Source organism: Narcine bancroftii, chromosome 6, assembly GCF_036971445.1.
Source record: "Narcine bancroftii isolate sNarBan1 chromosome 6, sNarBan1.hap1, whole genome shotgun sequence".
Lineage (NCBI taxonomy): Eukaryota > Metazoa > Chordata > Chondrichthyes > Torpediniformes > Narcinidae > Narcine > Narcine bancroftii.
In genome coordinates, this window is record NC_091474.1 from 22627378 (window position 1) to 22653124 (window position 25747).

General features: G+C 41.9%; 1 protein-coding gene across 3 annotated transcripts in view; it reads left to right on the forward strand.

The window, feature by feature from the left end:
- Positions 1-4524: 4524 nt before the first annotated feature.
- The window catches only part of pigu (phosphatidylinositol glycan anchor biosynthesis, class U), a 33914-nt gene continuing 12691 nt past the window's right edge, over positions 4525-25747 (forward strand). For 2 of the 3 annotated variants that reach the window (XM_069884259.1, XM_069884258.1), the window contains exons 1-9: positions 4525-4676; positions 8543-8607; positions 11724-11783; positions 11864-11926; positions 16306-16415; positions 18132-18232; positions 19380-19477; positions 22075-22229; positions 24239-24382. In XM_069884259.1, coding sequence (XP_069740360.1) covers positions 4547-4676; positions 8543-8607; positions 11724-11783; positions 11864-11926; positions 16306-16415; positions 18132-18232; positions 19380-19477; positions 22075-22229; positions 24239-24382 — 926 coding nt within the window. In that variant the 5' untranslated portion in view covers positions 4525-4546. The remainder of the gene's footprint in view (positions 4677-8542; positions 8608-11723; positions 11784-11863; positions 11927-16305; positions 16416-18131; positions 18233-19379; positions 19478-22074; positions 22230-24238; positions 24383-25747) is intronic. The other variant, XM_069884260.1, reaches the window with a different exon arrangement.

Here is a 25747-nt window from a genome sequence, read left to right on the forward strand (position 1 = left end):
AATTATATCAAACTGAGAACGAAGGGAAAGAGGACAAAATAGATGAGTTTCTAGCTAAAATTGAACTACCGAAATTGCAAGAAGAGGAGCAAAACAAATTGATAAAATCATTTGAAATAGAGGAAATACAGGATATATTAAAAAAAACTACCAAACAATAAAACGCCGTGAGAGGACAGACTCCCAATAGAATTCTATAAAACATTTAAAGACTTATTAATTCCTCCTTTCCTGGAAGTAATGAACCAGATTCACGTAACACAAAACATGCCAGATTCATGCAAAACAGCAATAATTACAGTAATACCAAAAAAGGGGAAAGATCCACTAACACCAGCATCGTATAGACCAATATCTCTACTTAACTCAGATTATAAGATAATAGTAAACAGATTGGCCAACTGTGTACCAAAAATACTAAAACAAGACCAAACTGGATTTATTAAGAAAAGACGAACAATGGACAATATCTGTAAGTTCATTAACTTAATCCATGCAGTACAAAGAAACAAGACACCAACAGTGGCGGTTGCCTTAGACACAGAGAAAGCCTTTGACAGAGTAGAATGGAATTATTTATTCAAAGTACTACAGAGGTTCAACCTACCAGAAATATATTAATTGGATTAAAGCATTATATAAAGGACCATTGACGAAGGTGACAGTAAATGGATATATGTCAAACAAATTTAAATTAAGCAGGTCAACTCGGCAGGGATGTCCACTATCTCCCTCAATGTTCGCGTTAGCTATAGAACCCTTAGCAGAACTAATAAGAACAGAAAATAAAATAAGGGGGATAAAAATAAAAGAGAAGGAATATAAAATCAGTCTATTTGCAGATGATGTCATAGTATACTTAACAGAACCAGAATTATCAATAAAAGAATTACATAAGAAATTGAAGGAATATGGAGAAGTATCGGGGTACAAGATCAACGCAAATAAAAGTGAAGCGAATTTAAGAAAGAATTACCATTTAAATGGCAAACACAAGCAATCCAATACCTAGGTATTCAACTAGATAATAATCTAGGCCATCTATACAAAATAAATTATCAGCCATTAATGAAGAAATTACAAGACGACTTAGAACATTGGAAAGATTTACCACTAACACTGATAGGAAGGGTAAATTGCATTAAAATGAATATCTTCCCAAGGATACAATACCCATTTCAATCGTTACCAATTCACCTAACAAAGAAATTCTTCAATGAGCTAAAGAAAATAATAAGGAAATTCTTATGGAAAGGGGGGAAACCGAGGATAGCGCTAGATAAATTAACAGAATGGTACAAACAAGGGGGCTTACAGCTACCAAACTTTAAGAATTATTATAGAGCAGCACAATTAAGATACCTATCAGATTTTTATCAAACAAGGGAAAAACCTGATTGGACCAGATTAGAGCTAGATAAAATAGGAGAGAAGCACCTGAACATACACTATATATTGGAAGAAGATTCAAGTAGAAAGGAAAAAAAACAAATTACCAACTACCAAAATTAATATTGACGCAAAATCAACTAATCCCTTTCACAATAGATAACCTTTCCTTTAGAGAATGGGAGAGAAAAGGGATCAAAAGAATAGAAAATTGTTTTTTGGGAAATCATTTATTATCTTTTGAACAATTGAAGTACAAATATGGTACAACTCACGGTACAATATTTGCATACCACCAACTGAAAACTTACTTGAAGGACAAATTGGGAAGCACGCTGAGGTTACCAGAAGGAAGCAGTTTTGAATATGTGATTACAGACACAATGATAATTAAAAGTTTTATAACAAACATGTACATCAATGATAATTAAAAGTTTTATAACAAACATGTACATCAAACTGCAAGAGAAAGAGAACGATGAAATAAGATGTAAACCCAAACAAAAGTGGGAATAAGATCTAAACATAAAGATAAAGAATGAAACATGGAAAAAGCTATGCTCCAGAACTATGAGAAATACAATAAACACGAGGTTACGCATGATACAATATATTTGGTTACACAGGCTTTATATCACGCCCCAAAAGTTAAATAAATGGGACCCAACAGTATCAGATAGATGTTTTCGCTGTAAGAAGGAAACAGGAACAACAGTACATGCAATTTGGTCATGTGAGAAAGTGGAAAAATTTTGGGAAGATCTAAATCAGGTATTAAATAAAGTCACAAAAAATAACATACCAAAAAATCCAGAGATCTTTCTTCTAAGTAATATAAGAAGTAAAGAACTTGGCCTCGATTTGGATGAAGCACAAAAAGATTTATTTTAATTGAAGGGGAAAAGGCTGAGGCTTGACCAGTTGAAGGATCATAAAACTATGGGGTAGTGTAGATGGTGAGAAGCATTTCCCTTTAGCAGAGGTATAGGTTTAAGATAGAGGGGATCTGAGGAAGATTTTTTTTATCCAGACAGTGGTTGGAATCTGGAATGCACTGCTTGAGATAATGACAGATATTCTCATAACATTTGGAGTGAAACAGGAAAGTCAGCAAATGTTGTGATTGTAGTAAAGACACAGAAATACTGGTAAAACACAGCAGGTCACTCAGCATCCATAGGAGATAAAGATAGATAACTAACGCTTCGGTCCTGGGCCCTTCTTAAGTTATGAGCAAGAGATAGGGAAAGGGAGAGACAGTGAGAGCTAACGGAAACCAGAGAAGTCGATGTGAATGTAGTAAAGCATAAAAGTCCACAGGCCTACGTGATTGAAGGGAAAACACGACGCTGGAGAAACTCAGCAGGTCAAACAGTGTACTTTATATAGCAAAGATAAAGATACATAACCAAGAGTTTGGGCTGGACCCCTTCAGGTATGACATGGTAGGGCAGCATGGTTGGCGTACCGGTTAGCTCAAAGCTTTTACAGCGCCAGTGATCAAGATTGGGACTGGGGTTCAATTCCATCACTGTCTGTAAGGAGTTTGTACGTTCTGCATGTTTTTCCCCGGGGGATCTGGTTTCCTCCCACCATTTGAATCGTACCGGGGGTGTAGGTTAATGGGGTGTAAACTGGGTGGCATGGACTTGTGGGTCAAAATGACCTGTTACCGTGATGTACCTGTATGTCTACATTTTAAGTCTAAATTTAAATTTAAAAGTTTAAAATTATGTTAATGCCTGGTTGGGCGGGTGCCCAGGTGATCTCATAGCATTCAATGAGTTTTTTTGATGCGAACTTGAAATTCCATGACATAGAAGCCTAAGATAATGGGTTTAGTGTAATTAGTGATAACTAATGCAGATTCTCTTGGGCCAAAGGGCCTGCTTCCATGCAATTGGACTCAATGTCTCGGTATATAATTTGTGTGTTTAACTAATTTATTAATTGTGAACTGCTAATCAACTCAGGAGGTAAGATTTTTTTGAAATATTAAGTATTTGTCTAATTTTCATTGTAACTCTATAGCCTAACATTGTGCTCAAGTTCTTCCACTTTATACAATTATTTAAAATCAATGGCAATGCTGGTACGTCTCACAAAGAATGAGCAGACCAAAGCTCCTTTTCAGTCCAACTACTGACGGCTTTAAACAGTCTGTTAAAGTAGCTGACAGTGGTATATTTTAAAATCTTGCAACCACAGGGTCTTGGCCCATGATGGCAGCTCCTATGTTTAGCAGTGGCCTCAAAGGGTTGCAGACTCTGGGAAGCAGAGAACTGGTGCAGGGCACCAGAAAATGGTAAAACCACCCCCCGCCCCCATTTGAGAAGGAGAAGCAGAGGAGAAGACCCATAGGACATTGACCTCAGTGGGGGATCAGCTTTGGAGCTGAAGAACCTACAGTCGGCAGGGTGTTGGCAACTCGTGGCGAGGAACCCACACAGTCCACGGGCCTCTGGTGATTGCAGTCGAAGGCCTCGCACCAGGCTGCGGACTGCTAGAGACTGGCTGTAGGGGGTACCAGGTATTGGGACTTGGATGCGAGAGAGGTTCGAGGGTACTGAGGGCTTGCTGATCTGGAGCTTGGGTTACACATGATTTTAGATATGACTCTATGCGCCTACAGGGGATGCGGGAGAGCTGGAGGCGAATCCATGGATGCTCAGTGACTCTGAACTGACTCTCTTTTGCTTCTCTTTCTCTGACTGTAAGGGGTGCCAGAAATCTCTGCTGATGACGAATCTTATGGCAGACTAAAGCAAATTTCATGTAATATTACACCTGTTTTATTGCCTGACAACAAAGGAATACTGAATATATGAATGTTACAGTTGAGCTGTTAGCCTGCTTGAATAAGAATCCTTCTCATTATACTAAGAATAATGTGATAAATAAACCTAAACTTTAAAATTTTGACGTTCAATATTTCGCCTTATGCAAGAAAGTCTGCAGATAAAGTGCAATATTTTGATGAAAATGCAGGTTTAATATTTCGCCTTTGATATATTGGGTGCAAAATCTCCTTCGCAGGCACCGTAGTTAGGGGAGCGCGTGGGAGTATGGGTGCTGTAGTTCAAGGGCATCGTGGCTATGGTTAACTGCGTCAACGTCATTTCCTCTTCCCCCCACCGGGCTGCTGGTGGTTGGGACAATGGCAGCTCCCTTGATGCTGGTGGTTGTGGTGGCGATCACGGTCCGAGCTATGCTGTTCCGTTCCTCGCTGGCGAACTTTATCTCGGAACGGGTGGAGGTGGTGTCGCCCCTGAACTCCTGGAAGCGAGGTACTTGTGTGGTGCGACGCGGCGGTGGGCGGCCTGCCGGTCTGGGTGTCAGCTCCAGACAGGCATGGAAATACCCTGCCACATTTCATTGACGTGGGGGTAAAGCACGAAAGGCTGCAGGGAAGGGGGTGGAGAACTGGAGGGAAGGGGACGAGGACGGGGAAGGGAAGGGGACGAGGACGGGGAAGGGAAGGGGACGAGGACGGGGAAGGGAAGGGGACGAGGACGGGGAAGGGAAGGGGACGAGGACGGGGAAGGGAAGGGGACGAGGACGGGGAAGGGAAGGGGACGAGGACGGGGAAGGGAAGGGGACGAGGACGGGGAAGGGAAGGGGACGAGGACGGGGAAGGGAAGGGGACGAGGACGGGGAAGGGAAGGGGACGAGGACGGGGAAGGGAAGGGGACGAGGACGGGGAAGGGAAGGGGACGAGGACGGGGAAGGGACGGGGAAGGGAAGGGGACGGGGAAGGGAAGGGGACGAGGACGGGGAAGGGAAGGGGACGAGGACGGGGAAGGGAAGGGGACGAGGACGGGGAAGGGAAGGGGACGAGGACGGGGAAGGGAAGGGGACGGGGAAGGGAAGGGGACGGGGAAGGGAAGGGGACGAGGACGGGGAAGGGAAGGGGACGGGGAAGGGGACGAGGACGGGGAAGGGACGGGGAAGGGAAGGGGACGAGGACGGGGAAGGGAAGGGGACGAGGACGGGGAAGGGAAGGGGACGAGGACGGGGAAGGGAAGGGGACGAGGACGGGGAAGGGAAGGGGACGAGGACGGGGAAGGGAAGGGGACGAGGACGGGGAAGGGAAGGGGACGAGGACGGGGAAGGGAAGGGGACGGGGAAGGGAAGGGGACGGGGAAGGGAAGGGGACGAGGACGGGGAAGGGAAGGGGACGAGGACGGGGAAGGGAAGGGGACGAGGACGGGGAAGGGAAGGGGACGGGGAAGGGGACGGGGACGGGGAAGGGGACGGGGACGGGGAAGGGGACGGGGACGGGGAAGGGAAGGGGACGGGGAAGGGAAGTGGACGGGGAAGGGAAGGGGACGGGGAAGGGGACGGGGACGGGGAAGGGGACGGGGACGGGGAAGGGGACGGGGACGGGGAAGGGAAGGGGACGAGGACGGGGAAGGGAAGGGGACGAGGACGGGGAAGGGAAGGAGACGAGGACGGGGAAGGGAAGGAGACGAGGACGGGGAAGGGGACGAGGACGGGGAAGGGAAGGGGACGAGGACGGGGAAGGGAAGGGGACGGGGAAGGGAAGGGGACGGGGAAGGGAAGGGGACGGGGAAGGGAAGGGGACGGGGAAGGGAAGGGGACGGGGAAGGGAAGGGGACGGGGAAGGGAAGGGGACGAGGACGGGGAAGGGAAGGGGACGAGGACGGGGAAGGGAAGGGGACGAGGACGGGGAAGGGAAGGGGACGAGGACGGGGAAGGGAAGGGGACGAGGACGGGGAAGGGAAGGGGACGAGGACGGGGAAGGGAAGGGGACGAGGACGGGGAAGGGAAGGGGACGAGGACGGGGAAGGGAAGGGGACGAGGACGGGGAAGGGAAGGGGACGAGGACGGGGAAGGGAAGGGGACGAGGACGGGGAAGGGAAGGGGACGAGGACGGGGAAGGGAAGGAGACGAGGACGGGGAAGGGGACGAGGACGGGGAAGGGAAGGGGACGAGGACGGGGAAGGGAAGGGGACGGGGAAGGGAAGGGGACGGGGAAGGGAAGGGGACGGGGAAGGGAAGGGGACGAGGACGGGGAAGGGAAGGGGACGAGGACGGGGAAGGGAAGGGGACGAGGACGGGGAAGGGAAGGGGACGAGGACGGGGAAGGGAAGGGGACGAGGACGGGGAAGGGAAGGGGACGAGGACGGGGAAGGGAAGGGGACGAGGACGGGGAAGGGAAGGGGACGAGGACGGGGAAGGGAAGGGGACGAGGACGGGGAAGGGAAGGGGACGAGGACGGGGAAGGGAAGGGGACGAGGACGGGGAAGGGAAGGGGACGAGGACGGGGAAGGGAAGGGGACGAGGACGGGGAAGGGAAGGGGACGAGGACGGGGAAGGGAAGGGGACGAGGACGGGGAAGGGAAGGGGACGGGGACGGGGAAGGGAAGGGGACGGGGACGGGAAGGGGACGAGGACGAGGACGGGGAAGGGAAGGGGACGAGGACGAGGACGGGGAAGGGAAGGGGACGAGGACGAGGACGGGGAAGGGAAGGGGACGAGGACGGGGAAGGGAAGGGGACGAGGACGGGCGCTCTCCAACCGGATGGCATTAACATCAACTCTGTTAACCTATTCTCCCCCCCCCTTCTCTTTCCATTGTCTCTTTCCCCTAGTTCTCCATCCCCTTTCCTCTCTATCCACAGAGCAATCCCTCTTTCCCCTGCTTGCTGCTGTGCCTTCCCTTGCTTATCCATTTAATGCCATTGAGATTGTGCTCCTCCACTACCATTCTGTTCAGGCACCTTCCAACATTTTTTCCCATACCTTGATGAAGGGCTCAACCCTGAAACATTGTTTGTGTATATTAATCTTTACGATATAAAGTGCACCGTTTGACCTGCAAAGTTTCTCCAGCGTTGTGTTTTTACTTTTGTTTCATTAACATTGCCTGGTTATTTTTAATTATGACTACAACTAAGCAGCTCCACATCAGGTTTAAGACTGCAGCTTTCCATGTGCTCTTCACTGACCAATTTGTCCACAATAATTGGAATCAGTACTGCTCTTTAGTCCATTGTGTCCATGCAGTCTCCTTTTAAAGTAATCCAGTTCTTTTCCATTCTCTTATACTTTCATTTTAAGATTGCAAAATTACTTTCCCAAAGTGATTGTTTCTCTTTTAAAAAGACCTTGTAGGAATAATTCCAGATTGTGTCCATTCACGGAAGTTTATTTTTGATTGGTTGATAAAATGCACTATGCACATGTTGACCTGAAGAAGATTCTGAGCCAATTCAATTCGGATCATGACTTTTCTGTGTGTTTAAAATTATATATTTTTTTACTCACATTCTCACAGCCATTAAAAGAACCAAATTTTTTTTGAGTGATGTCAGTTGAAGAATAATTATTGGTGCAGTTTGATTTTAGTGAACTGTTACATTATTCCTGGTACAGTGAGATGGAAATGTTTATTCCTATGGACTTGAATCTATTGGCTCTTTCCACTTCCACACCATTGATGTGAATTGGCTGAAGTGCACTTATTTTCATTCAATCTTCCCTCACCATAACTGTTCATTGAAGATAATTTCAAAATAAAGCACACATTTCCGAATGCATTGGTTATGGAGGCTGGAACAATATGAGCATTTAAGAGACTCTTTAAAAAAAACCAGACACATAAATGAAAGAAAAATAGAGGGTTATGAGATAGGGAGGATTTGGGTTTTTAGGTGTATATATAGGTTGGCACAACATCACAGGCTGAGGGGCTTGTACTGCACTGCATTGTTCTATATACTATAGGACTGAAACAAGCCCTTTGGCTCATAAACAACAAACTCAATCAAGGATTCATTTAAAGGACTCTTACTTTTCCACTTTATTGATCTTTTAAAAAATTGTCTCTGTATTGCCAGTCAGTGTGCTTACACCTCATTTGTGTACGTTGTGAACAATTTTTTTGCCTTAACAAGAAGTGGTAATTCTGTCTTGGGTTGTGGGTGATGTCATGTATGTACTCTGGCAATAAATCTGAAACCTAAACACTCCTTTTCAGTTGGTGGGATGTTTCTGTACTCTTAGATTGGAGGAATAACACCAAACTACTATAATTTAAAAAAAAATTGTGTTGGCTTGCAAAATCTTAAATTTTTGAAGATTAGTCTGATTCTTTATTCCGCAACTCGTTTATTTCCTTCTGTTTCAGTCGTAGAGGGGCTTTCTTTGCTGGATTTAGGCGTGTCCCCATATACTGGAAATATGTTCCATGAAGTAAGTATTATATAGTCAACTACGATAAATTTGTTGTGAACATTGTGCAATGTACATGTGGACCAAAATTCTTACTTGCTGCAGCCAAACTGGTACTACTTTTTAAATGAAAAGAAACAATAAATAAGATGGATAATAAATATTTAGCTTTGTATTGCTGGTGGAGCTTGGTTAATGTTATAGCGTGATTTATCGCTGGCTTAATTTGCTATTGTGAATGTGACCATGGGACACGCTAATACTTGTCTCCTGATGTCCTTGTGTTTCTCATCCTATTCACCAGCCAGTTCCTGTGCAGGGGAAAGACAAAACTGACGTCAATATTGGAACGGTGATTTTTTTATTATAGGGATGCAATATATTTTTACCCATGTCCAGAGCTACAAAATTTAACTACATAGTATCCTTCACATCCTCAGATTGTTGCAAAATACCTTGTAGCCATGAGAGGTTTTTAAGTCGGAAATACTCGAGTAAACTGAACAACCAATTTGCATATAAACCAATTGTCAGCTCTTGGACTGTACTTGGAGGTACTGAAGGACGAGGAGCGTCCTTGTAGAGGTATTTCAAATTCTGAAAGGCCTGGAAAAAATAGATGTTGTGGCGAGGATGGTTCCCATGGTAGACAATTCTAATGATAAGAGGGCATAACTTCAGGATAAAAGGTGTCAATTTAGAGCACAGATGCGTAAACATTTTAGTCAGAGGGTTGTGAGTCTGTAGAACTTGTTGCCACATGCGGCAGTGGAAGCGAGGTTGTTGGGTGTATTTAAGGCAGAGGTTGACTGGTGTTTGATCAGTCAAGGATCAAAGGTTACGGGGAGTGGGTCTGAGTGGGAGGATGGATCAGCTCATGATTAGAACAGCAGAACAGACTCGATGGGCCAATGGGTTCACTTCTGCTCCTATATCTTGTGATATCCTACAATGACCAGATCAGAGGTGGGGCAATCTCTAGCTTGTTGGTGGTTTGTATGTGGTTCTAACCGTGGTAGTAGTTTGATCTCCATTACTGGTCTGAATTGGGATTTTACTGCTCTGACGTATGGAATTACTTAAAGCTGTTTTTCCAAGTCTGAAATGCTGAATACTTGGAGATCCTGCATTAGTTAATTTGTGAACTGTGTTTCTATGAATTTAATGGTGATTTATGAGTTTGAAATGCAGTATTGCCTTGACAGCCTTTATCATTGATCACCCTGGGCACTTTCAGGAGGCCAATTGCCCCGCATGTAAAGCCGCATTTGTAGGCAATGTGCGGCTGTTTTGAGGCCACCTGAATGTGCAGGAGGCGCTCTTTTTTTATTTATAAAAAAATATATTTTTCATACTGTGAACCATACAACCAAAATATATACAAACGTTTCTCATTAAATATACACAGTGGCATTTTCTCCCTTTTCCCCCTACCTTCCCACCCCCCTCCAAAACCAACATATACAATAAAACCATTAAACAAGGTCATCACACAATGACAAATAAAAAAGAAAAATGTGTCATCTACTTTTACACACTGGATCAAGTCGTTTTGTCTTCTTATCATTTTAGGGGGTGGAGGTCCAAGGCAGTCCCTCTCTGTTAGGTTCCATGTATGGTTAGGAGGCGCTCTTGAGGTGAGCTACGTAACCCTCCTCCGGGAGGGATAATCAGCTCAGCACAGTGGCTTCCCCCAGCCACCTGAATGCAACTGGCTGAAAGCGGATGTTAAATGGTCAGGCTGCCGATCACAGCTGACACTGGGCAGGAGCCGGAGTGGGTTCGGAGCTGCATCCTGTGCAGCTGTGTCCTTCAGGTGGCCAGCATTGTGCTTTAAAAACTGCCACCTGAACGACAATTTGAAGGGCCGCTTCTGCTTCTTCAGGCACATTCTTAGCGTAGAATGGGTTGAGAAATAAATATGAGGAGGCCATTCTTTCTCTTCAAATCGATGGCGAAGACCTTCCATTAAAGAAGTGCTTTGGCCACGATGTCCTCCTGAAAATACGAGAGTCGACAAATGCTGGGGTTGAGTGCAGTACACAAACGTGTTGGAGAAGCTCAACAGATAACGTAGTATCCATCATTTCAGGTTAACCTTTACTTCCTCTGGATGCTGTGTGACCTGCTGAGTTTTAGCAGCACTTTTGTGTATTACAGTAGCAGCGCTGTAGTATTCCATTAGCATGGTGTTGAAGTATCAGGCTGGATGTTTGTGTTCAAATGTTTAACAACCTAGGACTTTCCAACCTAGGTAAATGTTATCTTCTGACCCACCAGAGTTCATGCCATGCGTTTCTGGGTTTTAATTTTGAGGCTCAAGGCAGAAGTTGAATGTTAGTGACGATGTGAAATGCAAGAGGGAAACCATCAAATGCATAATTATTATCTTGTAAAATTTACTGTGAAAGCTGAGGCCATTTTATTGTCTGAACTATTTCAGCATTGCATTCGATTGGTTTTTATCCTGATACCAGTTCAGATTACTAAGATTATAGAACATACAAGATGGCACAGTAGGCATAACTGTTAGCCAATTGCTATTACAGCAACAGCGACCTGGGTTCGAATCAGGCGCTGTCTCCCTGTGTCTACTTGAGTTTCCTCCAGGCACTCTGGTTTCCTCCCCTTTCAGAAACATGTGGTGGGAGGGAGGTGTTGTGGGTTAATTGGGATATTTGGCTGGCCCAGACCCGTGGGCTGGTACTGCGCTGCATGTCTAAAAAAATAAATCTCCAATTCTCATCCAGATGTTGATGCTGCCACAGACATGAAAGAGATTTGAGTATAAGTATAAATGCAGAGAGAAAATGCAGAACTGTTCCTCTCCCATGATTAACTGAAATAGGCCACAGTAATAAGTAAGCTAACAAAACAAGCTGTGGCTGTGATACTCCAGAATACATGCCTTTGATGTCACTTCAATCATTACATGAATATTTGTTTTTATCATAAGGTACCTTGAGTTTCCTTCCTTGTCTAAGTTATTTAAATCAGTTGCACCAAGATGGTTCATACCTTGTGACCCAATGTCATGTTGAAATATTCCAATAAAATCTTTCCCAGAATGTTGGTTATTCTTGTGAACATTTGTCCTTTGTGTTAGAGGTACATTTATTTTTTTTTTAATTTTACAGACTCCACTTATTATATACCTGTTCCATTTCCTTATTGATTATGCAGAATTTGTCTTTATGGTAAGTAATGTTACCAAATATTGACCCTTTTAATTCCTGTTGTGTGACTTTTGTGATCCATGTGCATTTTGTTGCTGCAGGCAATGGACGTTATCACTGCACTTGCACTCTATGTTGTTGCTGAGGATTTCAACAAAGTTGTGGTAAGAATATTGTATTTATTATAACATAATTTATGCGATAAATATTATGTATTTAAAAAGATTTGGAGCCCGTATTTGGATTACTTTAATTTGAAAATTTGAGGCTGGTCTTGAATGTTGCTGGATCTCCTTACCAGATAGTAAATAAATAACGTGAGTTATTCTCCTTATCTAATTCTTTCTTGGCTTCTTTTTCTATTTAGGAGGGTAGGTGGGTTAGAATTAGGTTAATGGGAGGGTTAAGGTTTGGGGGGGGGGAGGGGAGATTAGGAGGGTTTTTTTGTAGTTTCTTTTAGGTTCTTTCTCTGTAACCACAAATGATTATGATAATTTGTTAATATTTTAATTGGGGTTATTACTTGGTTTTCTAATAAATAAAATATTCTTAAAAAATAAGAATATTGTACTTACTAAGTCGGTAACTTCCACCATCAGTTTTAGGGTCTTCATTTAAGAAAGGACCTACTTAGAAGGTTTGGCGAGGTTTCAGAGGAGATTCACAAAGATGATTCTGGGAATGAAAGGGTTATCATACTATAAGTGTTTGACAGCCCTTGGCCTGTACTTGTTGGAATTTAGGAGAATGAGGGAGGAGTCTCACAGAAACATTGAATGTCGAAAGACATGGATGTAGAAAGGGTGGATGTAGAAATGTTTCCCATGATGGGAGAGTCTAAGTTCTCAGACAAGAGTGCACTCCTTCAGAATTGAAGGGCATCCACTTAAGAACAGAGGTGTGGGGGAATTTCTTTAGCCAAAGTAAATCTGTGGAATTTGTTTCCACAAACAGTTGTGGAGGCCAAGTCTTTGGGTGTATTTAAGGCAGGGATTAATAAGTTCTTGATTAGCCAGGGCATCAAAGCTTATGGGGAGAAGGCCGGACAGAGGGGCTGAGTGGGAAAATGGACCAGCTCATGATTAAATGGAGGGGCAAACTCGGTGGGCTAAATAACCTATTTCTCCTCCTGTCTTGTGGTCTTTATCCCCTTTTTAAACACTCAACATTTGTACATTGTTTATAAATGGCTCTCCTGAATGATAAAGCTTCCCACTCGGCAATTCCAGATATTTCCCCATTGTTCAAAAACTCCATTTTCATGTTGTAGTAAAAACCTTTTTTGTGCATTGAAAGTTGGAAAAAGCTAATGAAAAGTTTAGTTAAATCTATGAATTTTCTAGTTCATGTCTCTAATTCTTTTCACGAATGTATTGGTAAAGGTTTGATGGTGTCGCCATCTGCAAGCTCAAGGATTCTATTTTTAATTTATAAACTGCTGTCTCAAGTAGGAACATTTCTCAGCAAATCTTGCAAAGATGCTTGGCTCATACTCCGTGGGTGAGAATGAGAACTGGGGGTCTAGAATTGACTTTGAATCAATGTTATCAAAGTAACCAGGGATCTGAAGCCAGTTTCTTTTTTCTTCTTTGGCTTGGCTTCGTGGACGAAGATTTATGGAGGAGTATGTCCACGTCTGCTGCAGGCTCGTTGGTGACTGACAAGTCTGATCCGGGACAGGCAGGCACGGTTGCAGCGGTTGCAAGGGAAAATTAGTGGGTTGGGGTTGGGTGTTGGGTTTTTCCTCCTTTGTCTTTTGTCAGTGAGGTGGGCTCTGCGGTCTTCTTCAAAGGAGGTTGCTGCCCGCCAAACTGTGAGGCACCAAGATGCACGGTTGGAGGCCCACTGGCATTGGTCAATGTGGCAGGCACCAAGAAATTTCTTTAAGTAGTCCTTGTACCTCTTCTTTGGTGCACCTCTGTCTCGGTGGCCAGTGAAGAGCTCGCCATAAAACACGATCTTGGGAAGGCGATGGTCCTCCATTCTGGAGACTTGACCCACCCAGCGCAGTTGGGTCTTCAGCAGCATGGATTCAATGCTTGCGGACTCTGCCAGCTCGAGTACTTCGATGTTGATGATGAAGTCATTCCATTGAATGTTGAGGATGGAGCAGAGACAGTGCTGATGGAAGCATTCTAGGAGCCGTAGGTGATGCCGATAGAGGACCCATGATTCGGAGCCAAACAGGAGCGTGGGTATGACAACGGCTCTGTACACGCTGATCTTTGTGTGTTTCTTCAGGTGGTTGTTTTTCCTTTGGCCCTTCTAGTTTGTCCTAAACTATTATTTTGCATAGTCCCATTGACCTGGACCCACTCTATTTCCCACAATACCCCTCCCATCATGTATCTGTCCAAATGTTTCTTAAATGTTAAAATTGAGCCCGTATTCACCACTTCATCTGGCAGCATGTTCCACACTTCCACCTCTCTCTGTGTGGAAAATGTTCCCCCTAATGTTCCCCCTAAACTTCTCCCCTTTCACTCTTAACCCATGTCTTCTGGTTTGTATCATGCCTAACCTACTTGTATTTATGCTATACTCAATTTTGTACACCTCTATGAAATCTCTCCTCATTTCAGTTTAACATTTCCCTGTAACTCATCTCCTGAAATTTGGGCAACATCCTAGTAAATCTTTGCACTCTTTAAATCTTATTGATATCTTTCCTGTAGTTAGGTGACCAAAACTGCACTCAATACTCCATAAATGTTGGGATGGAAAGCTGGTGCAATATAAAAGCTCACCTGTATTGCATCATTTACTTAATATATGGAAGAAGATCCACGTAGAAAGGAAAAAATGAATTACCAAATACCAAAATTGTTATTGACGCAAAATCCACTAATCCCTTTTACATTAGATAACCTTTCCTTTAGAGAATGGGAGAGAAAAGGAATTAAAAAAAAATAAAAATTGTTTTTTGGGAAATAATTTATTTAACATTTGAACAGTTGAAGGACAAATATGGAATAACTCATGGTACAATGTTTGCATACCATCAACTGAAAGCTTATTTAAAGGATAAATTGGGAAACAGATTGAGATTACCAGAAGGAAGCAGCTTTGAATATGTGATTACAGACACAATGATAATTAAAAGATTTATAACAAATATGTACATTAAGCTGCAAGGTAAGGAAAACGATGAAATAAGCTATAAACCTAAACAAAAGTGGGAAAAGGATTTGTACGTAAAGATAAAGAATGAAGAATGGGAAAAGTTATGTTCTGGAACTATGAAGAATACAATAAACACAAGGTTACGCATAATGCAGTATAATTGGTTACACAGGTTATATATCACTCCCCAAAAGTTAAAAGAATGGGATCCAACATTATCAGATAGATGTTTTCACTGTAAGAAGGAAATAGGAACAGCAGTACATGCAATTTGGGCATGTGAGAAAGTGAATATGTTTTGGGAAGATCTAAATCAGATATTAAATAAAATCACAAAAAACCACATACCAAAAAATCCAGAGATCTTTCTTCTAAGTAATATAAGAAGCAAGGAATTAGGCCTCAAACTGGATGAAGCACAAAAAAGATTTATTATGATAGCATTAGGAGTAGCAAAAAATGTATAATGTATAATGTCAACTTGGAAAATGGAAGAGAGACTGAGAATACAGCAATGGTTCATGGAAATGAATAAATGTATTCCATTGGAAAAAATAACATATAAAAAATAAAGTCACATTGTTTGAACAAATTTGGGAACCGTACATGGAACATAACAGAGAGCTTGCCTTGGACCTCCATCCCCTAAAATGATAAGAAGACAAAGTGATTTGATTTAGTGTGTAAAAGTAGATGACACATTTTTCTTGTTTGTTTTTCCTTTGTGTGAAGACATTGTTTCATGGTTTTATTGTATTGTATATGTTGAATATTTATTGATTTTGGAGGGGGTGGGAAGGGGGGAGGGAAGGAAGGGGGGAAAAAAGGGAGAAAATGGCACTGAGTATATTTAATGAGAAACGTTTGTACATATTTTGGTTGATATGGTTCACAGTGTGAAAAATATGTTTTTTTTAAAAAAATACTCCATAATTGTCCTTGCCAATGACTTGTACAACTTTACCATGACATTCCAACTCCTCTTCTCAATACTTTGATTTATGAAGATCAATATGCCAAAAGCTCTTTTTATGACCCTATCTACCTTTGCACTACTTTCAGGGAATTGGATATCTGTATTCCCAAATCCCTCTATTCTGTCGCACAACTGAATGCCCTAGTGTTTACCATGAAGTAGTTTTACAACAACATCATAATGTCTGCAACCTCTGCAATATGAATTAAAATCTTGAAGCAGCAGAAAAATTGGAAAAAGGGAGAAGTAAAAATCCACTTGTGATTGATTTGTTAGAAGAATTGCTGTCATAGTACTTGATAGTCTGAACCTGCAGAGAGATGGCCATAAGATTTACTGTGGACTGCTAGGGAAAGTTTACACTTTAAAGAAAATTAAATTAAATATGTTGAATTAACCAATAAATATTGCATGGAAGTTCTCAATTTATTTTTTATTTCTCAGTTTAGGAAGCAGCGGATTGCATTTGAACTCAAAAAATATGCTCCCGATATCATCACACTGGTCAGGACACCTAAAGAAATGTATCATATTCCTCTTAAGGTAGCACTGTTGTAAGTAAGAGATCTTAATATCATTATCAATGCTCAGTTGTGATCAGTCAGGTTGCCAAGTGCTCGGTTTACACAGGAACTGAGGAGGACTCCAGCACCCTGACTCGCGAGGGAGGCTCTAACACCCCAGCGTGCAGCAGGGGACCCTCCAGCACCCCGACACGCAGCGGGGTTGGAGGGGGTGCTCCAGCAACCCGATTTGAGTCCATGATTAAAACTACAGTATGAATATATGCGCTTCTCGGTAGGCCCTGAAAACAGGGACGTGGAGTCCAAAAGGTTAACCTTTGAAAGAAGAGAAAGTTTTCTTGTATGTTACCTTGCATCTTGATGGGGGTCTAGAGCAAGAATAAAACATTGAAATTAAATCCATGCTATTTTGGGTTGATGTCAGGAAACTCTCCTCCGAACAAAAGGTACCAAATGAATTTTAACTTTTCCTTCAAAAATCCTGTTGAGACTTGTAGATGCATGACATTTTTAAGTTCAGATAAATTGTCAGAGTACGTTCATGGCATGACATACAACCCTGAGTTTCTTTTCGTGCTGGCCGGGTTGAATTTCTAATTATCGGTAGTGTGAAAAGATATGTATACAAAAGAGAGAAATGTAAACAAGAGGGAAGTCCAAACAATTTGAAGTACAGTAAAAATTTTGAGATTAAGATTTTTATTATGAATAATAGTTTAACAGAATAACAAAAATAATTGTTAAGAGTCGATTATGATTGGCATTGGATGGCAGAGCAGGCTCAGGAGCTAAGTGGCCTTTGCTTCAACAGTCTTCTTTTCTGTAGGTATGAGCAGCATCTGATCAACGATAAAATGTGTCTCAAACCTGATGATTTGGCAGCAGTATTATATAAATTTAATATACAAGATGGAAGAAACAGATTCTAGCCATTGAAGCCCTAGCAACCCTGTCCGTTTTTGGAGGGTGGGAGAAAACTGGAGCATTTGGGGAAAACCCATTCAGGTCATTGGGGGAGAACATACAAACTCCTCACAGACAGCGCCAGATTTGAGGCTGGGTCACTGGCGCTGTAACAGCGGTGTGCTAACCTTGCTGTTGGAATCTTGCTACTGTGACTTGCTTTCCTGATTTGTTTTTGTAACATCATTTGGTGAAATCAAAATTCAAAAGGTGTTTAATTTGACAGCAATATAAGCAAGACATCATTGGACATTAATTTTGTAACATCATTTGGTGAAATCAGAATTCAAAAGGTGTTTAATTTGACAGCAATATAAGCAAGACGACGTTGGACATTAATGCAGGGCCAACAAGGAGGAGCTAGAAAGATTCGGTAGGTCAGGCAGCATCCATGGAGAGAAATGATCATCAGTTTGGGACTTTTTTGACTTTGAAAAAATGATCCTGACGATCTATTTCTCTCTGGATCCTCCTGACCCGCTGAAATCCTCCAGCTCCTCCTTGTTTGCTCAAGAATCCAGCATCTACAGTTTTTGTTTCTCTTTTTCACTAATTAATGAAGATGGAATTGACTTTTCAACATCTTCACGTCAGCAGAATTGATAACGTGTTCATTAGTTCGGAAATTAAAATCATTAAAAACTATCTTAATTTGCTCATATAAAAGTCATTTTCACAGCATTGTTGTTCCCTACACAGGACTAATGGATGCGATGAGCTCTGTCCCTCACAATCATTGCAAAGTGAGATGTATAAACCAATCTCTTCTGTTTTGTTCCTCAGCTTTCTCCTGAATCCATTCACTGTGCTCACCTGTGTGGCAAAATCGACTTGTGCTATCAATAATGCAATTATTGCAGTTTTTGTTTTAGCCACCGTGAAAGGTGAGCATGGCTTTCTTCTTTCTCAAACATGCAAGCATGTTAATTTTTACTTTGTTCCAACCTGTTCCTGGCTGTTGAGCAGCTGCATGCGATGATTGATTGAGATTTATTTGTTATTTTAAGATTGGGACTGGAACACTAGTGTTACTTAAAATTGAAATTAGGTGAAGCAATAACAGCAAGGGGAAAGTAAGAACAAAAGTTGATATTGTGTTTTAATCAGGAACATTGCTGAAATGAAGGAAGGTTACATTTGATGCAGTTGTGTAACCTTATTCCTGAAAATTTGACAGAGAGCCATTCCATCAGGGTTCATGGCCAAGGTTGCTATCCAGTTTAATACTGCTCCTGTTTTAGCTCTAGTGGCTCAGGTTTGAACCTGACATATGATCCTGTCCATGTGGATTTTACTTCCTGTGATCACATGGATTTTCCCACAGTGCTCTGGGTTCCCCTCAAAAAATAAGGTTGTGGTTGTAACGTTATTGGCTACCACGAATCCAGCACATGTGGATACTTGGAGAACAATGTGCGCATGAAGGAGAATAAGTTGCAGAGAAGTGAGTGGGGAATGTGATGGCTGGGTTTACTTTGAGAGCCAGCATGGGCTCAATAACCAGAAAGGGATAAATTTCAGATTTCCCTTGTTAAATGTGATCGCTTCTCTACTCGTGCAAAAATTGGATCCTTTTGCTCATCAAGACTGTCTCCTGTTCATTTGGGCTGGTACAATTGGACTTGCTTATCATCTTCCACAGGCAAATAGCTTACTACCCCTTGCAGTTCAAGCTCATCACTGATAAATGTTTCGTCATTGAACTCTGGAACCCCAAGCTTTGGAAGGAAAATGAAAAAATTGCCATGAGAGAAAAATATAAATCATTTCATAGCTTGATATAAAATTGTGTACAGTTTAAATATGCTATTAATGATGAGAAAAATCAGATTCTGAAACAAAAATGAAAAAGCTACTAGACTGCTTTGGTCGATCTATTTTCAGTGTAACCTTTCAGTCAGAAACTTTTTTAGATGTACTCAAACCATTGACTTTTCTCTGCTGTTTATATATTGTTCAATAAGCAGCATTTTAAAATTTGTCTACTGCATTTAATTGTTTGACTTTAATTGACATGTTTTCTGTTTCAAGGAAGTGCCTTTATCAGTGCAATATTCTTGGCCTTGGCGGCATACCAATCTTTATATCCTGTTGCATTGTTTGCCCCAGCATTGCTATACCTAGCACAGGTGATTTATTTTTACTCACTATTGCATGTTATTGCTGACAAATTTTTAGTAAAGATAACCATTTCCTAAAGAGGCCTTTGTGGGTAATTGGACTATGCAATGTGGTCTATAATATACAGTCAAGGGCATGGTAACCAAGTTCAATATTTCAACTATGCTGCATTACCCAAGGTCATCGACCCAGCTGTCAAAATGCTTGTTTGTACTTCAACTCGCCAGGAATGAGCGATTGTGCAATCTTGAATTTTGGGAAAGAATATTGAACCATATGTTTGTACTTAAAGCTTTCCAAGTTTAATGCCCTTGATTTTTAAAAACTCTTCAAGGAGCTGGCATGATCCAGAGACAGAATTTTATAGCATTTCACCCCAACTTATCTATGATGACCCAAGCTAGTTTCATTTGCCTGTGTCTGTCCCATATCCTTCTAAACCATGCACTAATCTAAATGTCTTTTAAACATGACGGTTGTATCCACTTCTGCTTCCTTTGGCACTCCTTCCCACCACCTGCGTGGGAAAAAAAAGGTGCTGAAAAAAGGAGCAGATATTTGATTTTAAAAGTGAATGCTACAGTGTAGGTTTGAACCTCCATTACTAGAGAATATTATTAATCAGAAATTTACTTAATTAAACCTATGAGGTACTGAGCCAAGAATATCTTGGAGTTGTGTTTAGTTAACTAATTTTAGTGCAAAGAATGGATGTGGTGCAATTGGCTCCTTGTTTCTGGACAGCTGTCAGAAATTCTATTCCAGATTATATTCCTGCTAGCCTATTTCTGAGGACAGTAGAGAACTGGACTGTGATGTGATATTTCCCTCTTCAGCTGCCATTTTATTCCCACAGAAAGAAATGACTTGCTGCAATCTACTGACAACCAGATTTCCTTATGAACATTGGTTTATTTGGGGTGCAGGGAGGTTTTTTTTTGAGATTCATAGCCTGGTAACAGACCCTTCGAGCCCAAGCCACCCAATTAATTTACAACCCCCTGTACATTTTGAAGGGTAGGAGGAACCCGGAGGAAACCCACGCAGACATGGGGAAAACATACAAACTCCTTACAGACAGCGCTGGATTCGAACACAGGTCACTAGTGCTCTCTAACAGTATTGCACTAACTGCTAGACTAACCATGCTGCAAATGTGCAAAGGAACATTTGCAGGCAAGATGAGGAAGAGAATAAAATGAAAAAAATAATTGGTTTTATGAGATGGATACTGCCGAAGTGTTAGGTTACATTGGCGTTTGTTGATATCATAATTTTGTCCCAGCAAACTCCAGTTTGTTCATTTGTTTGCCACTTGAGGCCATGAATTCTTTTTGATTCCTTCTCTATTCATAATCATCAGTCTCATGTTAGCGAATGAGAGGTTAACGTTACAGCATGTTCTAAGCTTTATTCTGTCTCCAACAGACCAAGTATTCATCCTCCTAGTAGTTATCCAAACATCTATAACCCTGTGAGGAAAAATAACAATATTTTTGGAAGTTTAGAGAAAGAGTTGTTATGAGCCCAGAGGACCCCAAAACCCAGCAGCAATAGAAATTCACCAAGACAAATGGTTACTTAAACAAAAGTTGCTTTTAATTATCTTTAAACATGAAAACAGGATCAAACTTTAACTTATTAATATTAACTTAACCCCCTTCTAATTCTAAGTGCACGTGTATGTAATGTATATATAAGTTCAAAAAAAGTTATTTGATTCACAGTCCAACCTCACTTCTCCTCCATGTTCACTGATATCAGGTAATTCTTATTCTGTGCACAGAATTTAATATTTATGAATCTTCACCAGGCTTTGGTGCTTGAAAGGTAAATGGTTACCGTTCAGGAAGGTTCTTGTCGGTTTTCAGAGAGAGATTTGTTGCTCATTGGTCACCCACAATTGATTCCTTCAGATCCACCACTTCAGTGTCTTGCCGAAGAAACTTGCCCCATCAGGGTTTTCCAAATGATAACCTCTTTCTTTCTGGTCACCACAGAGTTCCTTTTTGTTTCCCTTATTTTGTGAAACATTATGCAGCCAACCATCTCTTGTATGGACCACAAGGGCTTTGACCAGGCTGAACTAAGAACTCACAACCCATCTTCAAAATGGGGGTTTTCCACAAACTTGCCAGCTTGTCATATTCCAGTCCCAGCTACTGCTGAACTGTAGAAATGAATTTTTTCTCCCTCTCTCTCTCTCTCTCTCTCTCACTCTCTCAAAGAAAACCACATGACTGTCGTAGAACAGCCAACTGCCCTCAGACGACGACTCTAGACCTAATCTTCTGAGTTTGTTCATCTGTTGCTTTCTAAAACAATAATCCATTACTCCACAGCATGTCCAATTAACATCTATAAGAAGTCCTTATAGGGATTCTTCAAAGTTTGTGCAAAGGCACTCGGACGGAGCCTGAACTGTCTGGCTTGAGCAGAGGTCCAGCATTTTAAATGAGATCTGATTTGAATTCTGACCTAAACTAAAGAAAAACTGCCACAAGTTATCTCCTATAAAAATATTTATATACAATATAAAATATAACATAATCTGTCAATGTCATAAGATTAATTTGAAATATGTCATTTTTATATCTTTCTACAGAAACACCATCTAATAGTGAGCTTCCACAGTATGGATTTTGTGGTATATTTGCTCAAATATGCAGTCATGTTCATTGGATGCTTGCTGATCTCCTTGTGCTTGTCATTTTTCTTGCTGAGTTCATGGAGTTTCATTCCTTCTACATACGGCTTCATGTGAGTTTCATTTCTTCTACATACAGCTTCATGTGAGTTATTCTAAAACAAAATGCAGTTTTCAAATGATTACAGTAAAACTCCTGATATCCGGCACCAATGGGTATTGGTAGATGCCAGATAAAGTATGTTTTCCAGTTGCTTGAGACTGTGTGTTGTGTGATTGACAAACTAACGGCGAGGTGCGCCAACATTAAACTTACATATTTTCTAACCTATTTATTTTCCACATTTTCTTGCCAGTTGTTTGAGGCTGCCGGTTGCTTGAATTCTGCATAAGGAGTTTTACTATACTTGCTAACCAAGGTTAAGATCTTTTTTAAAAATAGGTTGGGGGGGGGGGGGGGTGGGTGTGGTAACTACTACACGGTGTAAACTTGGGAGAGATTGGAACAGAGAGAAATTTGATTTTTAATTATTGTCTGTTGAGAAATCAAAACTCCTAAGTCTTTTCAAGTACTTTTATAGTTGATTAACTTGTGCAAGGATAATGGGAACAAACTGAACTACTCCCCAGCCACAAAACAGAAACTCCCTTATTTAAAGTTTTTTGTCCTCAGATTTATGGTATGCTTCATCATGGATAACCCTGCATTACATAGATACGAGGTACACCATCTCAGCCAAGCAATAGATTTTCCTGAACCAAATTATACATAGTCATGAACATTCATCCTTGGGCCTCTACAATTTTCCTTCCTTAATGTTGCTTACAAAAGCAGGCAAGTTGGGTCATGTCACAAATTTAAAAAATGAAAAACAGAAACTAAATCTGCCCACTTGTTTTAATGAAGGCCAAGCAAGATGACTGTTTACAGCAAGCGGTCGAGCATTCATACAAAGTTTCCTATCTTCATTTTAATAATTGTTCTTTTTTTAAAACCAAAGATGGTTCTCTTTTGCAGACTGTAGCCCATTGCAGCTGAAAGAAGCTGAGGAGGACTTAATACACAAGATCAATGCCTTGGGGTCTGTTTGTGGGTTGGGAAAACCAGGAGTGCTTCTTCTGTATGACACATTACCCAGTCAAGCCCCTGTTCTTGTGATCAGTTTGCTATCTCCCAGTTAGCCTTTGCCAACTGGTTGCCGTTGGTACTGCTACTTTCCCTAATCAATACATCTCATGAAAATCGTACATTGGAAGTACAATCTTAATGACTTTTGTACGTGACATTATGCAAAAGTGAGGCAAACATCTAAAGATGTAGTTCTTATTTCAGACTTCCTGATGCTCTTTGTTTAGGCCAATGGTTCTCAACCTTTTTTGTTCCACTCACATACTATTTTAAGTAGTCCCTTTGCCATAGGTGCTCTGTGATTAGTAAGGGATTACTTAAGGCAGTATGTGAGTTGAAAGAAGTTTGAAAATCACTGTTTTAAATGTACCTAATTGACTCATTATGTGCACGGTTTCATAACTCCAAAGGAAATGGGCCAATGACAATTTTTCTGAAGCAAAATATTTCGGTAACAATTGGATCTAAAGCAGTGATTCTCAACCTTCCCTTCCCACTTGCATATCACCTTAAGTAATCCCTTACTAATCACAGAACACCAATGGCATAGGGATGACTTAAAGTGGTATGTTAGTGGAAAGAAAAAGGATGCGAACCACTGGTCTAGGTAGCAGTTATTTCTACTGCCTTGCAGTTCCAGCAACCCGTTTCCTCCAATGCTGTCTATGTGTAGTTTACACATTCTCTCTTTGATTGCAGAGCTTCCCACATCCCAAAAAAAGTTAGTTGGTGGTTCAATTGCCAGCTGCAAATTTTACCCTGCAGGTGTGAGGTAGGAGAAATCAGGATGGAAGTTGAAGGAGATCTGAGGGCCAATAGATTGGAGGAAGGCAAAGGAATTACCATGAAAACCAGTGGGCTGACTGGTCTTCCTCTATACTGTGGGAAATATGAAAGGAAGAAAAATTGGAAGTGATGAGACTTTGGCATAAGTTTGTGGGGGGAAAAAAATTAGATCCCCTTTTTCCATCTAAATATTTTTGTTTCTTCCAGCCTTTCTGTTCCAGATCTTACACCGAACATTGGACTATTTTGGTATTTCTTTGCTGAGATGTTTGAACACTTTCGCCTGTTTTTTGTCTGTGTATTTCAAATCAACGTATTCTTCTATACTCTACCACTATCAGTGAAATTAAGGTAAGATAACCCTTTATTGCTGTGTACCATGCAAACTCAACTTTTGTTCTGAAAACACAACTTTGCCTATAATACTCAGCAAACATTTGTGGCAAGAGAAATAAAGTTAATGTCTCTATTACATTAAAACTGCTTTATTTTGTGAGGATTATAATTTTTATTTTTCATTTACTTCCTCGGTTCCTCCCCAAACATTGTTGTATATTGCGTTATAAGTTTGTTTATTTGTCACAAGTAATGAGCACCTTGAAACAGGTTCTTCTGCATAGAGACAGACAAGTTATCTTTAACATTCATTCGGCTGTGTACAGAGTGTGAGATTACAATGAAAAGGAAGATCAATTGACACCAAACTAAGGTAGCATGATCTGGCTGTAACAGGTCTGATAACTGCAGGAAAGAGACTGTCATTAAGGTTGTTGGTGTGTTTCACACTCTTGAGCTCTCTTGCCATTTGGAGAAAAAAGTGTTGTGGCCGCGGTGTGGTGTGTCTTCCATTATGTTGGCTGCCTTTCCTAAGCAGCGGGAGATATTTGGCCTGGAAGTCAGCCTGAAGAAAACTGAGGTCCTCCATCAGCCAGCTCCCCACCATGACTACCAGCCCCCCCCCACATCTCCATCAGGCACACAAAACTCAAAATGGTCAACCAGTTTACCAACCTTGGCTGAACCATTTCATCGGATGCAAGGATCGACAACGAGATAGACAACAGACTCGCCAAGGCAAATAGCACCTTTGGAAGACTACACAAAAGAGTCTGGAAAAACAACCAACTGAAAAACCTCACAAAGATTAGCGTATACAGAGCCGCTGTCATACCCACACTCCTGTTCGGCTCTGAATCATGGGTCCTCTACCAGCATCACCTACGGCTCCTAGAACGCTTCCACCAGCGTTGTCTCCGCGCCATCCTCAACATTCATTGGAGCGACTTCATCACCAACATCGAAGTACTCGAGATGGCAGAGGCCGAAGGCATCTAATCCATGCTGCTGAAGATCCAACTGCACTGGGTAGGTCACGTCTCCAGAATGGAGGACCATCGCCTTCCCAAGATCGTGTTATATGGCGAGCTCTCCACTAGCCACCGAGACAGAGGTGCACCAAAGAAGAGGTACAAGGACTGCCTAAAGAAATCTCTTGGTGCCTGCCACATTGACCACCGCCAGTGGGCTGATATCGCCTCAAACCGTGCATCCTGGCGCCTCACAGTTCGGCGGGCAGCAACCTCCTTTGAAGAAGACTGCAGAGCCCACCTCATTGACAAAAGACAAAGTAGGAAAAACCCAACTCCAACCAACCAATTATCCCTTGCAACCGCTGCAACCGTGTCTGCCTGTCCCGCATCGGACTTGTCAGCCACA